This window comes from Ciconia boyciana, chromosome 2, assembly GCF_034638445.1.
Source record: "Ciconia boyciana chromosome 2, ASM3463844v1, whole genome shotgun sequence".
Lineage (NCBI taxonomy): Eukaryota > Metazoa > Chordata > Aves > Ciconiiformes > Ciconiidae > Ciconia > Ciconia boyciana.
Genome location: NC_132935.1, coordinates 134210556 through 134227497, shown reverse-complemented (window position 1 = coordinate 134227497; position 16942 = coordinate 134210556). Strand labels below are relative to the sequence as shown.

At 39.2% G+C, this 16942-nt stretch overlaps 2 protein-coding genes across 2 annotated transcripts in view; both read left to right on the top strand.

Moving 5' to 3' along the window:
- ITGB8 (integrin subunit beta 8) overlaps positions 1-3118 on the top strand; it is a 42696-nt gene extending 39578 nt beyond the window's left edge. The window contains exons 12-14 of the mRNA XM_072854163.1: positions 959-1062; positions 2176-2339; positions 2432-3118. Of these exons, the coding sequence (XP_072710264.1) occupies positions 959-1062; positions 2176-2339; positions 2432-2554 (391 nt within the window). The 3' untranslated portion in view covers positions 2555-3118. The remainder of the gene's footprint in view (positions 1-958; positions 1063-2175; positions 2340-2431) is intronic.
- Positions 3119-3683: 565 nt separating this feature from the next.
- The window catches only part of ABCB5 (ATP binding cassette subfamily B member 5), an 86049-nt gene continuing 72790 nt past the window's right edge, over positions 3684-16942 (top strand). The window contains exons 1-2 of the mRNA XM_072854164.1: positions 3684-4240; positions 9718-9843. The gene's annotated coding sequence lies outside the window, so the exon portion shown is untranslated. The remainder of the gene's footprint in view (positions 4241-9717; positions 9844-16942) is intronic.

The window sequence follows — 16942 nt, the reverse complement described above, 5'->3', positions numbered from 1 at the left end:
AGCTGTCAGTGGCACACTGGCTGGTGCTGGCTTAAAGACTCAATGAAGGCATGGCTCTTCTATGCCCTCCCGTCAGCACATGTACTCTTCTGCATCCCAGTGTGGCTGAGAGGGTGAGAGATCAGCCTTGAGTTGGAAAGGGAATTGTCATCAAAACAGCATTGTTGTTTACTCGTATTCATTTGAATTATAGCTCATCTGGGGAATATACTGGAGAGACAAGCTGGGCCATGTCTGAAAAGGTGACTGCTAAGACTTCACTAGATAAAATGCAGTTAGCCTTGCTGGCTTACCCTTGTTCAAAGTCGCTGTGAAATGCGTGCCTTTAATAAATTCAGAAGATGACATAGCTTTGTTAAAAATTCAGTCAGGGCCTTTTCAGGATCACTTGTGATGTCCATCTTCTGCAAGGCTATAAAGTGAAGATGTCAAGACTGACAGCGCTGCCTCCCACTGTGCTGCTGACCCTCTGAACTGCCCAGCAGCAGGACCTTAAGTGGGTTTGTCTTAACATAGCATCCAAAAAATTATTAACAAAGCTGTGTTTCCTACACCTATTTCTTGCCTTCAGTCCCAGCGTGTATCCCAATGAGATTGATAGACAAGAAAGGCTAGGACTGAACTAGAGGCTGACAGCTGAAGAAAGGGTGCTGGACCCTTAGCTACACCCCCTGAAAAGCACACATCACAAAATGCAGAGCAGGGGCCAGATGAAGGTGGCTCAAAGCCAAAGACATGTTTTACTTTACGACTTCTGACTAGTTGGTTCTGAGAAGCATCACAGGGATAAAATGCTGAGGGAGGCATCACATTTCAGAAAAAAATAAATAAATGTCACAATGTTTTTACTAACAACAGGAAAGCATTATGTGCAAGCGATACATCAGCCTGTTGCTAGAATCTCTTTAAGGGTAGTGCAAAGAAAGACATAGGGTTTTAATTAATTTTTATTTTACAGGAATTGTGTTCAGTGCCATCATTCTAACAATGCATCTCAAGCTAAACTTGACCAGTGCACAACCTCGTGCGCTTACCTGCTGCATTATATTGACCAAACTTCAGGTATGTGACATTTTCTAGGTAATTTTAATAAGAGATTAAAATCTGTTGGGATTAATAATTGAATTCACCACTGTTACAATGTCTTTCAAAAGTGTGTCATATTATTACAATAACAAAGAAAGAAAGCAAGAAAAAGAGAAAAAATACTCATAGCTTCAGGGAAAGTAAAAGATAAATAATAACAGCAAATGTGATGGGCAAGCATTGCTAAATCAGATTTCCCAGCTCCTTGAGAAGTCATATCTAATAATAATGAATCCTGCCTGAGCAATGCTTAAAGAAATACTTATAAAAATCTGTTATGGCATCTGTATGTTTTATTACTTTGGATATGCTTATGTTATTTGACATTACCAGAAATGAAGAAGAATGAAGCAGAATGCTTACCTCACATTCAGTAACGTTTAAATATTCCTTTCAAGTATAAAAAACAGCACAGTTATGAGGGCTGTGGAAGAATAAATTCTTTTTTAATAAAATCTCGTAAAGCTTAGTCAGTCCACACTGCAACAAAAATGCAGGTAAATGGTTACCTTTTGTCACTTCACATTCTTGTACGTCTTTTTATCTTACAGTTGTTCATAAATGAGAAAACTAACTGTGAATACTTTTCTCATAACTTTAGTATTAATTAAAGGAAAGCTTGCTGTAGGAGAGAGGTTTACCAATGAGGAGAGCACGGGACAAAGATTCAAGAAACCACATTTTCTTTCGTATTTTGCCAATGATCTGCACTGTAATCTTGTGAACATTAAACTGTCTTGGCCCCATACATCTCTAACTATTCATCCTCTCTATTTCAGCTATAAACTCACCAGCTTACAGAGAATTTACGGTGGCCAACACAATGAAGCCCGAGTCTTAGTTCTGTAGATTAAAGGAATAATAGTTTCACCTTTTTTCTACAGTGGATCTTAATCGGAATTGCTTTTTGTGATATGCCCTTCTTTAAAAGCTTGCATATGGCAACTTTTCCCCTTAACTTCCTTAACTTTTATCAGGCTCGTGTTACATTTATGTGACATTACTATGCAGTGGTGGATATAACTGTGTTTGAGGGATGTGCCTATTCCATACGTTAGGCTTTACACTTGTGTTTTCCTTTCGTTGCAGAATGTTTCTCTGGACGAAGCTACTTTAGAGTCTTTTCCATAATCTTTATAGTTACCTTTCTGATCGGGTTGCTTGTTGTCCTTATCATCAGGCAGATAATTCTGCAGGGAAGTAGTAATAAAGTTAAATCTTCAGCTGATTACAGAGTATCTGCAACAAAGAAGGTAATTGATTTCAGAGCCATCATATTCAGTAATTTTTTCTTGCACATAAAAGTTAGCTAATTGTTGATAAAAATTGTATCTTCTCCTTCAAGGATAAGATGTTTTTGCCTACTGTTTGTACAAGAACAGTAACATACAGACGTGACAAACCAGAGGAAATAAATATCGACATCAGCAAGTTACGATTAAACGAAACTTTCAAGTGTGAATTCTGAAGACAGTGTGTTTTCTGCAAATGTCTATTTCCGTCATGCTCGACTTTTAAAAAGTTACCTTTTGTACTCAGTTGGAGTCTTGACTGTTGCCGTATAGTTTTGTGTCATGCATTTTGTTGAATACTGTAACAAAGTGACATGTAAGCATATTCACGTAATGTGACTATGTTTGAAACTATAGCTGCTGTATTTTTTTTATTTTTGAAAGAGAAATGTGCGTTACTACTGTTCAGGAACATTAGTGTTGATGTAGCACTTTAGCGTATTCTAATTTATTTAGTTATGGCCTAGAATGTAGATATGAACCGGTCTGACAAAGCACTGATCTCACTCTACATGTAGCTAGTACTGATGTGCTCTGTGGGAATGGACAAAAGCTGTGACTGAAATATTAACATTGCTGTATATTATAGCAATAGATAAAACTATTCAAACACTCTTAAATAGAGTAAACGGTACTTTTATAGTTCTCTCAGTTGACTAAATTCCACTGATTTGTCTGCTTTATCCTCTTAGCTTCTCATTACTTAATAAAAATGACTGGATTAAATGAGTGCGTAGTTACTGGTGTGGATGTATAGTTGTGTGTGTATACACACACATGCGTGCACACATACGCAGATAAATTTTATATATATAATTTTTTATACATTATTATGTCATTTAAAGATAATTTATATCTGATAAAGAGTAATTTTTAGCTTTTTTACTTGTTTCAACATAAAAATTTATATAAGAATTTTAAGGTTTTTGGAAACTGAGTGGCTACAGAAAATGAGAGAGTTCCTCTGTTGAACAGCACAGTCTACATGATGATCACTGCCGGCTGACTTCACCTTTGGAGTCAGCACCATCAACTCCATTGCAAGCAGATAAATTACAGCAGAGCTGTGTTTGGTTTGCTAGCTACATGTCAGTGTTTTGCCAAATAAGGGCTTTGTTCTTTTTGTATGACATCAGACATAAGTCTGATTTTACACACGTGCTCTTTTTTCCTATGTAAATTAGTTGACAGGATTAGATTTCGTGAATTCTTACATAACCACTCCAATTTTTGTGACTGTGCATTGAGAAATGTGTCCAGTGTGATGTGGAAAAGAACCTGCAATTTGGAAGAAGGTGAGGAAAACAGGAGTCTTTTTCTCAAAAGAACACATTCATTGACTAAATGTGGGATCAAATTCTGCCTTCAGAAATGGGCAAAACTCTTCTAAATGCAGCGGGACCAATATGAGTTTATCTGAGAGCAGAATTTGAGCTACAAGGTCAAGCAGAAGCATTTTCTTACCCCTGAACCTGACTATAGTGGTAGAAGATGTGTTACTGTTATATGCTAGTTGGAAGAGTCAGCCAACAGTCTGATTTACTGACTTTATGCTGCCAAAACCCTACGAAAATCCGATCAACCTCTGATGCACTAAAATCTTGCTAGTAAAAAAAATCATCTCAGAAGAGAGTATGCAGTGTATCATTTTAGCAACATTATTTACTGATAACTAAATATTGGTCTGTACTGGTCATAGATAAGAGTTACAGAAACAAAGCAGGACCTCTTTATATCCAGTTTTTAGAAATTAATATATATTCTTATTTCCTATTCTGTATTTCTTCTGCAAATCCCCACTGAAATCTGAGGAGTATACATGTGAAAGGAAGGCAGGATGCAGAACAAATGACAAGTATTATGTGAGTGTTCACAATTAATTTATTGGGTTGCGGATCAACTGAGGGATCGAGAAAAATAATATAGAGACAGTGGGCTTTCCATTAAGTTGTCATAAAAGCTTTAGTTTTTAGGGCTTGTTTAAAAAAAAAATGTAAACTGGACTATTAAATATTTCTAAAGCAGTCTTCAAAGTAGTCCCTGAGCTTTCTACCATACAGGTAAAAGTGTCTCATTTAAAGAAAAGGGGGGTTCCTTACACTGACCCTGATTTTAGTGATATCTCCATTGTAATATCTTAATTATAGATTCATTCTGTAATCTATCAAGTATACCTTAAACTTTCATTTTCTTTTAAAACACATAGAGCTATTTTCCTTTTATGTAAATTAACAGATTCCAAACCATTGGTTTCAGTGGGATTAAGATAAAAGATCGATAAAGGTTTACCTGCTGTTGGCCTTGTCACAATTCATTTGTATTTTTAAGTGAGTAGGAAAAAAAAGTCTCTGGGTATCTATTTCACTTAACAAAACAAAACAAATTTAAAAGCTCAGCAGAGAATATCTGAGCATATAACAAAATATGTGATTATGTTCTTTAAACAGTGTGATAATTTTTTTTTTTTTTTTTTGGCAAAAAAGATTCCTCAGATGTATTCCCCATAATGGCCCTGAAAGCATTTACTGAAGTGATAGTTAATGTTTTTTCTTTAGAAATTACTTTTCACTGTTAGAGGGAGTTAAATTATGTGGGTAGAGGACAATGGAGCTGGGTTCTTTGTAGGAGAAAGATTTGAGCTGTAACACCCATCTTCCACACACATCACACTGCTACTACTTTTCTTCTGCAGTGCTGCCGTGAAGGGGCACGGCCAGTATTTCCTTATCAGACACCTTCCTGAATGTTTTAAATGCTCTGGTCAAATAGAGCAGGCTCACAGGACAAATTGCACTGTAAGCTGCTTGCTGTCCTGAGGTTAAAAAAAAGTATATTAAAAAAAAAGGTTTTTAAGGAAAAAAAAAAAGAAAAAAAAAAGCTTTTTTGCATCTCCCTCATGGTTTTTCTGTATTGTGGAGGAGGCTGGTGAAAAAGAATAAGCTGCTGCTAATGTGACAGGTCAAGGCTTTTAGAAGGCCCATGGGGAGCTTATACAGAGCAGGATCCTTGGGAGGAGGCTTTGTTTCTAGGGATGGAATCTATCCATGAGAAACTCTGGCTTTGCTTGGTACTTGTTTCCCCCTGCCTTTGACCATGTTTTTCAGAAGAGCTGCTGCAGGAGATGAATAGCCCAACAAAAGCCTCACTATTTAGGGAGCTGTGTTCCCTCAGCACATGACCTTAAATGAGAAAGCAGCCTGTAATTCACAAGGAATTTCCTCAGCGATTGCAGAAGGACTCTGCTTCCTATAGTGCTTAATATGGGAGATATTAAAGACAAATTAGTTCATATTAGTTTTCAATGTATTGTGCGTCAAAGATGCTCGTAAAAATAGGGGAAAAAATATCTAGCCTCAGAATAGAATGTTCCAAACTTCTTAAATAAAACTTCTTATACTAGGCTTCTTCAAAAAGTGAAAAAAAAAAAGTCAAATAATTTCACTGCATGCCTATACCCAAAAATATACCAGCAGACACTGTTGCATCTCATCATTAGTTTTGGGAGTTGCTTTTAGATTTGCTCCACAAACAGAGCATGTGCATGACTTTTCACAGCGTATTTGTTAATGTTAAAATCCATATGTATAATTTTCGAATTCTAATCCCACTTTTTTTACCTTTAACTGGTTATTTGTCTAACATTTCAGAAATGACATGTTTATGCAATTAAAAAGCGTGTATTTGACTTCAGATTTTTTTGAAGACTCTAAAATGAAGAAATACTATGAATTGATTATTTCCAAGCATCATGAGTACGTTAATAACATTGCTACAGAAGTGTGTGGGAAAATAGCTGTTTCATCCAGAAAACGTGCACATGGTATGCGAGGAATTTTCATTGTGCCCAGCTGAAATTCCCTTACATTCACAAGGAATGTTGAAAGGGAACCTTAAAAAGGAAGGACGTTTGTATAGGCATAGTTTACATTTTATCCATTATTTTCAACTGGACTTATTTTTTCCTCTCTATGGTGTCATGAAAACCTGCTATGTAAAGTATTCTTCAGACTGCAGTGGAAAAAATTATTTTCCCAGTCTGATCATATATAATATTTGTTTCCTGCTTAGTGTGCATCCTAAATGTACATGTGTTGCAAACTGTGGGAGTGAACGTGTGAAGCAGCTTCAAGCAACCCTTAGTCCTAAAGTTGCCATAGGGCCTAGCGATGCCCAAGGCAGAGAGATGCAAGGGTACTGCTGCCTGTGCAGGGACTTGTGGAGGGATGGCATCCTCGGCAGGCGCAATGCGTGCTACGGTTCCCAGAACTGGGAATGATCCTACAGCATCCCTACAGAGATGGTGCTCTGAGACCACACTTCCCATTTGTCAGGGCAGGAAGCCTCTTCAGAGTAGGCTGGCTTGGCAGAGGTAGTACAGTGTCTGTCCTAGGCGCTTGGCCACACGCTATCCTCAGCCCTGCAGGCTTTTCGCATCTTTACTCATCAAAAAAGGGTTGCATGTAATACAGCAAGGGACTGCCGGTGCCAGTACATACTGTAAACCTGGATGCTGCAGACCTCCATTAAAGCTTCTGGGAAGTCTTTGGGCATCTGCCCATTGACTTCCCACCAGTCCCAGGATGTCCACCAGCCAGCCTTAAGGAATGTAACCTGTAGCTGGGAAAGGGCACTTCTCATAGAGGCATTCATGCTGAGTCAGTGCTGGGTGACACATACTCTGCTCCGACTCTGAGTGAAGCACAGTGCCAGTGTTCTGGCTGTCCATTTGCAAAAGAGGGGAAAGATTTATTTGCTAAGCAGAAACGGAGTAGTTAAGAAGAACACTACTTTTTAATGATGATGTTGATACTGCTCCGATGCACAGACATGGATCTTACAGAGAACTGAAATTCATGGAGAGGGGAAAAAAGGTTAAAATTAGCTAGCGTGAATGCATTTCTATGGCGAGGTAAATCAGTGGGGTTTCACTGAGTGCAAGCCAGCTCAGAATGGTTGGCCTTTTGGGGGGGGGGGAGAAAAAAAATTAGTAGATTCTTAAGCTTTAGAAATGCTGCTCTGGATTGCATGTTCTCTTTGTTTCCTTTTCTGCACACACTCTTAAAAAAAAGGTACCTACTTATTTGAAAAAAAAAAAAAAAAGTCTGGCATTTGTTAAAATAATGGCTTCTACCCAAATCCTAACATTTCATCCTGATACCTATATTGTATTTGGGGTGTTTCAGTTATATTTTGGAGATGTTGAAAGATGAAAGATTTTTTTGGGAAGGTATTAGTGTTGGATGAATTTACTGTGCTAACATCTTCTTCACTTTTACCTACTACTGCTTAAAAAAATAAAGCTACTTTAAAGTGTCTTATTTAGCAATGGTGTGCCAGCTATTAATAATACTACAGTTTTTAACTTTCTATTTAACATATACTACCTTTTGTAAAAAAAGTATATACAGATAAATAATGTTTCTCTAGATTTTATGCATAGAGAATGTTAGTAAGGGAAGAGGTTTTAAATAAATTTATAACTTCTTACTGTTCATTTTACATTTTAAATGATACTTTTAAATCACTACTTTTGTTTGGAAATATACTGAATATTTTATTATTTAAAATAGTATACTTTTATAGCTGTTTATTAATTTCAGTTGACTACTAACTTCTATTTTGATATTTATTAATGAGTTGACACTGTAGTATATTGAGATGTTTATTTTTCTATCAATCAATCAGAGCTGTAACAACTATGACATAGCATTATTTTAATGCAACATCATTGTACTTGCTCTCTAAAAAATAAAATCAATATTTAATCCATATGGATTTTTCAGATTTTTAATGTTTAATATGTCTGTGATAAGTTAAGGAAGAGATGCTCACCTCCTTTTAAAAATTCAAAGCACTTTCATTAAGGTGCACAAATGTCTGCAAAGGGAAGCATATGATTACAGTAATTTTTAAATGGAATAATACTCTGTCAGGACAGATAAAATACAAAGAATACCGTGTTTATCAGATGTAGGCAAACAGATGAATGCACGTTCAGGATGAAGTTTGAGAAGGTGGGAAGGAACACGATAGCAGTTAGCAGCTTGGAGGTGCAGCTGGCTTACCTTGCCTCATCCAACTGAAACATGAATACACCAGGAGGAGTTAGCAATTTGTAGGGGACAAGAAGATACTTGTAGAAATATAATCTATAGATTGATAGGTCATTACGATAGCCTTTCTTCTGCTTTGCTCTGTTGGGTGGTAGAGGAGCTGGTTTTCTGGGAATGGGTAAATCTCTCCGCAGATGCTTCATCTACGCCAGTCACTGGAGGCATAGGTTGCTTTGTGAGTACTGGTGAAAACGCATCACTAGATGGGGAAGGAGGCACACGTTCTGTTCTCGAGCAGAATCAATAATAGGATTTGCTTTGCATGATGCCACGAAATTTCTCATGAAATGGACTTCAGACATGCTGTGTGTAAGGACATTCAAAATTTGTGCTTTAAGACCATGATGCCTCAGTAAGAGACAGCTGTGGCACTAAGACACCTGACAGACATCAGTGGTAAAACTAGCTGTTCATGCTTCTAACATGATCTAGTTTTTCCTCTGGGGATGAGAGAGCGAGCCAGAATCAAGTGACAACTGATACATGCTAAGTCATCACATCACTTAGTGTCCAGGACTGAACAATACAATAGAAAAACCTGGGAAAAGGTGGACAGCAAAACTAGAAAGAAAACTAAGTAAATATCACAAGGACAATCTGTTCATCTTTGTTGCTTCCGTCAAAGCAAGGAACATAATCCCAATATATGCCTGATGAGATTGAGGCTGAGAAATTTCCTTTCACAGAGGCAGGAGTCATCAGCCTTCACTGACACACAGAGCAAGCACATGCAACCAGTCCTACAAAATGAGAAATACACATTTTCCTTGAAAGCTCTTTATTGAGGGAACATTAATGTTGTCACCGACTCAGAGTAAACATAAACCTAGATCTGAATTTCAGACATATAATTTAAGCATATAACTTGAGCTACCAACATAGGGCTTCATGTTGCTGTTTGATAGTAATCTTGAAACTAAGGTTAGTGTTGACTCTTGAGTCTCCTGTAGACAGTGGTCCTGGCACCAAGCTGTGTTGCATACCCTATATGTTGTGGAATGATGGTAAGTAAGTGATCTGTATGAAGTCTTTCTTTCTTCCTGTGTCCTGAAATCCAGCAATTAAATCATGCCTATATACCTTAAAATGTCCAGATAATGACAGGGTTTTTGACACTAGTGGCATTGTATTTAGCCAATTTTTATTCACATCCACGAAGTTGTCAGTGAGGGCACAACAGTGCCCTAATTTGGCTTTAATGTAACGCAACTGCTATTTTGTTGCAGATACCATTGACAAGAAAAAGGCTTGCTGCTCAGTCTCTCCAAAGAGGAAAGAAACCTAAGTTACAGCCTCTAAAGCCAGAGGAGGAAAGAGATCCGGATTTCAGCCACTTTTTTGACACCAGTCATGTAGGTGCACGCTATTACAGAATTTCTCTCCCTGCATGATTCCCTTTGTGGTAGCTGCAGAGTTTGATCCAATATGCAGAGAGGATGGGAGGAGAACAGTTCGGCATTAGGGACAGTTGGTTTGAGTGAAGATCTGAATATGCATGATGACAGCCAAAAGGCAATAACTAGAATTAAGAATAAAAACTTTGTTAACAGACTGATTTTGACTAGTCAGGAATTAATCTGAAAAGAGGGTGGTTTCTTCTGCTTTCAGGTGTACAACAAAGACAAGAACCTTGGAAATACATTCTTGCTACCCTGGGTTTAAAACCAAACAGTTTAAATGTATTGTATGAATTAAATAAAAAGTCTAGTTTTACAGAAACCCAAATGGTCTGAAGCTGTGTTTAGAGCACAGGTACTGTCTGTGTGGTGCGGGGGCTTCTGGCTGCTCATCCTCTGCTTGGGAGTCTCGGGGTGCTCCAAGTTGGGTTGGACTGTACAGAATTCATGTTATCTAGACATAAGCTGCCAGTCTGATTTATTAGCACTGAAGAGGCCCTGACATTATCATCTCCTGGCCCCTCATCCCAGGGAAACAGTGGTGGGTGGCAGAAAGCAGTGTCTTCCTTTCTGCAAACCGTTCCACCATCTACTCAGCCCAGAGCATAATATGGCCTCTGATTATTTTCTTGGCCTTGAACTGCATTATTCATGAAGGACAGTTACTGTTTAATAAAGATGATGTGTATGCAAGCTGATAAAACTAAATGATTAACCACAAAAGCATAATATTGCCAAGTTAGGTCACATGTGCTTATTGAAATCAGTTCATGTGATATATTTCTTTCAGCTTTGCAGCTTGACAAGTCCCCCTTTGGGGCCCTAAGCCTCATCCTAAGCGTCTTGCTTATGCCTCGACAATCTGGAGAGCCCAGGACGTGTTTCTGAGGGGGGTTCCTCTGCTCTCTAAGCTGCTTACAGGAGCAGCTTCTCCCACAAACTGCCTTCCTACTCTTTAGCCTTTGACCATAGCCTTAGCACATCCATTCTGAAAGCGTCACCGAGGCTGTAAGATATGTGGCTGAACTGCTGAGGAGACAGGGGACCTGTCAGTGGATGGGTTTTCCACAGAGATTTTAGACACACCTTTGCTTTACTGTGCTGTAGACAAAGCAGGAATTTTAAAGACACAACTTAGACATGGTGCTCTCTACCTAGATTACCTTTGTCTTCAGCAGTGTTTAAGGTGTACAGCTTGTGGTTTGGCTTCAGTCCTTGAATCATTCTGCAGCTGTGCCCAGGCTCCTGTGCAAAAGAAAAAAAAAAGCTGAAATAAATACTTCCCGACTTTCTCAGCTTCTTGTGCATCTCTCCATATCTAAATTGGGCTATCAGAGAAAATTGTCCTCACTGTGCTGTCTTTGAAAATTGCAGACAAAGAATCAGAGGGCTTCATCGGCGAACAGATGAGGAGGAGAGCTTTTTTAGTTTTTGGGCAGACAGGAACAAGCTAAAGTCTGTAGTGCTAAGCTAAACAGAGCATCTCTGAGCCTGGTCAGATGCAGTCACATTCCTCTGCTCCTTTCCAATGTTAAGTCAGGGCTATTTCTTGGTGAACTAGCCAGTCCTCAGATACCTGCAGGGGTTCTCCTGTGACCTTTAAATCTGATACCCTCACAGCTTCTGAACCCAGAGACACATTTCCATTCCAGCACCACCATTCTGATGGCAATTTTTATTATTTGTAAATATTTTTTCATGTATACCTTTATGTGTGCGTGTGTCTGCATATTCCATCCAAATTAACTTTCCTTCAGCATCAAGAAGTCCACCTCTGATTGCTAAATAGCCTGTTAGACCAAACTATATAAATACATGTACTATATAAATGCATGTACTATATATACAGATATAGTCTCACATATCTTTTATGTACATATTTAAAATGGGATTCCTCCCCTAACTTCTCATGCATAGCAGGATCTTGCTTTAAAAATTCCTATACATATCCTAGTTTCTGTTAATGGCTAGGCTGCTATCATGTTGAAACCATGACTTGAAGTGTTCCCCAATGTTCATCTCCTTCAGTCTTTGCCCTTTTATTGGTTTTGGCTGCTGCCTTGCACATTAAACCTAAATCATGGAAGACAGACACAGCACCTTACACAGGGATTCTTGGTTCATGAATAGGTTCTAATCATGATGTTAAAAATAATAAATGAATATTTCTTTAACCAATTTATTCCTCATGCCTTTGAAAGTGAGGTCTTGCTTTTTAAAAAGGAAAGAATCGCTAGGTCAAAAGAAAGAAAAGATAATGTGTCAGATCATTTTGCAAACCAAAAAAAGTGGCATTCTCAGAAAGAAGATTTAATGCCATACAACAGACTGAGTGTTTCATACTGCTTAAAATGAAAACCAAGTAGAATAATTTCCAAACAAAAAAAACCCCAAACCCCAAAGATAACTTAGGTTTCAAAGATTTTGTCCAAGGTTCAATTCTGTGAAGTTGCTGGGCCCTTATGGTTCAGCTGAAGACCATGTTGGGAGTGAGCATGCTGAGCATCTTTGAATATCAAGTCCATAAGGTTCCCTTTGAGATCAGATATATAACATATTAGGAATATTAATGTAACATGTGTTATATTCCTTCTTTGAAAAAAACTATATCTTACAGGACCTGTTCGGCAAGCCAAAACACAAGAAGCTTTATTTATCGTCTTAGCTATGTTCCCTCTTGGATCACAAAGCATTTATGCAAGCAACTTATGCAAGCAAGAGTATTCTTACATTTTCTATTTATCCCCTTTTCACTCACTGAAAAAAACAGTTTGCATTTGAACTACCTGAAAATAATGCAATTTATAATTCACTATAAATTCCTGTACTACCCAGGAAAACAAATGGCTATCAACATCACTTGAAATGTCTTGAAGGAAAGTGTGTTACTGAGTTTAATTACTACCATTTAAGCTATTTGATACATTTGGTGACCTAGTTCGTATGGAATTCAAGTGCTTTTACCTTGCCAAATTTTACTCCCTACTTGGTCAGTGCCCAGTTACTACTGCTTCTCTAGGCCAATGCAGGTGCTTGCCAACAAAGTGAAGTCTGCAGTGTCCTTTGAACCAGCGAGATAAGGGAATTGTTATTCTTAAGCAAGCTTTGGCAAAGAAGACAGTAGTATAATTTTGCTATGATTACAACACCTGGGTGATTGCAATTTTATTGGATATAAAATTTATAGTCAATTTATACATAGCTATTCCTGAAGTCACCAGTATAGCATACTCGAAATCTTGCTAATCCTAAGGATTATTGTATGAGGGACTTGCTTGAAGAGTCTTTTTTTTTTTAAGTAGAATCTTTTTGAGATGTGCCTTGGAATGATATTTCTCAGATACTTCACTTCCCCAGGGTGCCTCCCTACAAGACGTTAAAATAGGATTTCATTTACAGTATTCACAAGGAAGGTGAGCGGCACTGTGCCTTCCTTACCTTAGGGATACAGAAGTGACAAGTGCTCTCACAGCACCAGAACCATGTTCCAATGAGCACTTACTTTTTATACCAGTCGTCCATGAGAACAGCCAGATTTTTTCAGACCTAGAGTCCATCCTTTCCTGCTGGACATCCTAATTCCAGAAGGGCATTCGCATTAAGAGAGGGCACATAGACATAATCCAGCTAAGAGAAACCTGTTACAGGAGTCATGTTTCCTTTCACTTGCCAGTATGACATTCCTGGATATCTCCTCTGTCAGCCTAGGTCTCAGCAGAAGTAAATTGCTTTTTTGAAGACTAAACTGTTCAGCAACCTCAATGTGTCCTCAGTGAACATCTCCACTGGCCCACTTTCCTCTGGGTCAGCTATCCCTACCCTGATATCCATACACACATATGCTGGCTTCCCCACAGGGGAAGCATTCATATAAGTGTCCCTCTCTCCCTGCAGGAAAAGTACTTCTAGTGTTCTCCTTTCCTTTCACCTTTCTGAATAGGCGCAAGAGCAATTCCTAAAGCAGTCTCTTTTGCCAGCTGCTCCTTCTTCCATTAACCTCTCATAGCACAAAAACCAGACAGCCACCAACCTCTTCTGCTCCTGTCTCTCTACAAGAGCAAAAAGTCTTGTCCAGCCACTTCTAGACTCCTACCCACTCTGTGCTAGAGCTGGCCTTAACAGAGGAAGGCATCCTCGCCTTGCCTTTGGCTTTATACCTGTGGCTGGCTGGCCTCTTCTCACTCGCCCCCCCCCAAACTCTTCCCAGACTGGGTTGCTGTCCTTGAATGCCCTTGGTTGGCTACTTGATTGGCTAATTAGCACCTTGGCTCTATACAGAGGGTTCTTGAAAAGGGAAAATTTCTTAAATGTGATATTGAATTAGTCCTACAACCTGCAGAGTTGTAAGAGGGATGTGGAAACAAATTTTATTTAAGGAGATGATAATATTTACAACTGAAAGGATTGCAATACTTTTAATTTTCCTGTAACAGAACTAAGGTCTTTAGCTCCTAGCTCAGCCTATTACTTCTTTTTAGCTTTTCTACCTACTAGCCAGTCCACAACTTCCCACAATGGGGAAGGTACCTATAACATCACAACAATTGCTCAGCAAAACTGCTACCTCCTGGCTAAATTTCTCTGTCCATTCCCCATGCTTCATAGCACAGCTCGTTCAGTGTCTAAGCCTGGTTTCCTGTGCATTGCTTCTGCATCCTTTGGGATCTATCCCTTTCTACCTTCAGCACTTCTGCAAAAATATTTTTGGGGGAGGGGGTAAACAAAAAAAAACAACCTTAATCTGTGGTTGGGTAACTTAGATTCAAACTCAGTAGATCTTAGAGAAAGAGTCCAGAAATCTGAGGAGGTTTCAAGGTTTGGGGGCTAGAGTTAAGGGATTATGCCTGAGTCACATAGAAGATAAAGTTTTTATATATGGGCCCTAAACTGTCCTGCTGTAAATGACATCATATGATAACCAGGTCATTTGGTAAGTGAGGCTCCCTGAATTATAAGATGAATTTTTAATTAGGCACAACTATGGCAATGGGAAGGATTGTTTCTAAGACAAAAATTAAAATGAGAGAGAAACAAGGGTGCATCTGAAAACAGTTAAAACAAGGATTATCATGTCCTCTACTATACTGACTATCACCTTAAAAATGGTCTTTTGGGGGTGGGAAATCATTATTTCACTCCTAGGCTTTGTTCAAAGTCTAAAGTTCTGAACTTAAAAATTTTGGCAGAGATTCTTCCAACTTTTGGCACAGCACAGGCCCAAATGCACTCCTACGTTTGTTGAATCCCAAGAAGTGGAAAATTAAAAAACAAGAAAAGACTACTGGGATAACTCTGAAACTAAGAGTCAGCACGGCAGAAATCTATTAAGATATTTTCCACAGTATGAATCTCTAAGGCTTTTCCACATGGGGTGAGTATTTGGATTAAGGTAGACATCTTGACAGGCTGGAGGAATGGGCCGACAGGAGCATCATGAAATTCAGCAAGGGCAAATGCCAAGTGTTGCACCTGGGGCTGACTAACCCCTTGCACCAATCCAGGTCAGGGTCTGCCTGGTTGTGGAGCAGCTCTGCTGGAAAGGATCTGGGAGTCCTGGTGGACACAAGCTGAATGTGAGACAGCAGGGAGCCCTGGCACCAGAGCAAGGCAACAGCATCCTGGGCTGTATTAACAGGAGGGTCGTGAGTAAAATGATGGAAGCGATTGTCCCTCTTTACTTAGCACTCATCAGACCACATCTAGATATTGCATCCACTTTTAGGGCCTCAGTACAAGAAAGGCATTGAGAACCTTGAGCAAGTTCAGTGGAGGGTCACCGAGATGGTTGGGGTTGCAGCACTTGCCCAGTGAGAAGAGGCCAAGGGAGCTAGGCTTGTTCAGCCCGGAGAAGAGATTACTTCAGGGGACCAAAGAGCAGCCTGGCAGGGCCTATGGGGACGTTATCAAGAAGATGAAGCCAGCCTCTTCACCAAGGTCCATGGTGAGATAATGGACATAAATTGAAACAGGAGATTGAGACTGGATATAAGGAAAAATGTTCATTCTGAGGGTAATTAAGCATTGCAAGAGGTTGCTCAGAGAAGCTGTGGGGTCTCTGTCCTTCAGTGTTTTCAAAACCTAGCTGGACAAAGTCCTGAGCGAACCAATCTGATGCAGTGTTGACTCTCCTTTGAGCAGGAGATTGGACTAGGGACATCACAAGGTCCCTTCCAACCTGAATAGGTCTGTGAGTCTGTGATCAATGTGGAGCCTCGTTACTCCCAAGAAGGCATTGTTGTTCCCTTCCATATTACCTGCATTTACTTCCAGAGGCTGGCTGTATGCAAGTGGTAAGCGGTACTGCTAGCAACGGTTTACTAAGAATCTGCTGGGAAGGAGAAGCTGCGATTTTCAAAATCCTTTACAAAGCAGACACATCTTCTTCATTGAAGAAATAGCTATATAAGGAAACTCAATACAGTGAAATTTATAGCATGTGTTGATTTTTGAATGTGTATTTCTCATCTGGCCATGGAAAAGTTTTGCCATCTAAAGCAAGGGACCATATTCTGCTCTGAGGCATATACAGATCCCCTTAGCTTCAATGGGAATAGCATATACATAGCTGAGGGCATGGTTTGGCCCATGGTCAATAGCCTCCTAAAAGCTTTTTTCCTACATTTTTTTTCTTGCAGTCTTCATCTTTTTCCTTTCCAAAGGTTCTGATGTCATTCCTATTGCTGCAGTTATAGAGTCCAATTTAGTGGGAACATCTTTGAAGTCTAATTAGGTTTCTTGAGAAAGACCACGGGTAATCTGAAATACAGTCACAAGATCACTTCAGGCCAAAAGCGTCACACAGCAATATTAGACCAAATATTATGCAATTGTTCTGCAATGTATGCCCTCTTCCCACTCATGAGCTGGGTTTGAAAAGTTTGTGGAATATATATGACGTATCAGAGAAGTGTCAAATGTTCCTTATATAGTCCATTCTCACATTTCCTATGAAAAATGTCCCTTCTCACAGTCTTCCCCTTCCCACATTAAGCTGAAGTTTGTCCATTACACCAGGGTAACATCCTCCATGTCCATGGAGTTGCAAAGCATAACT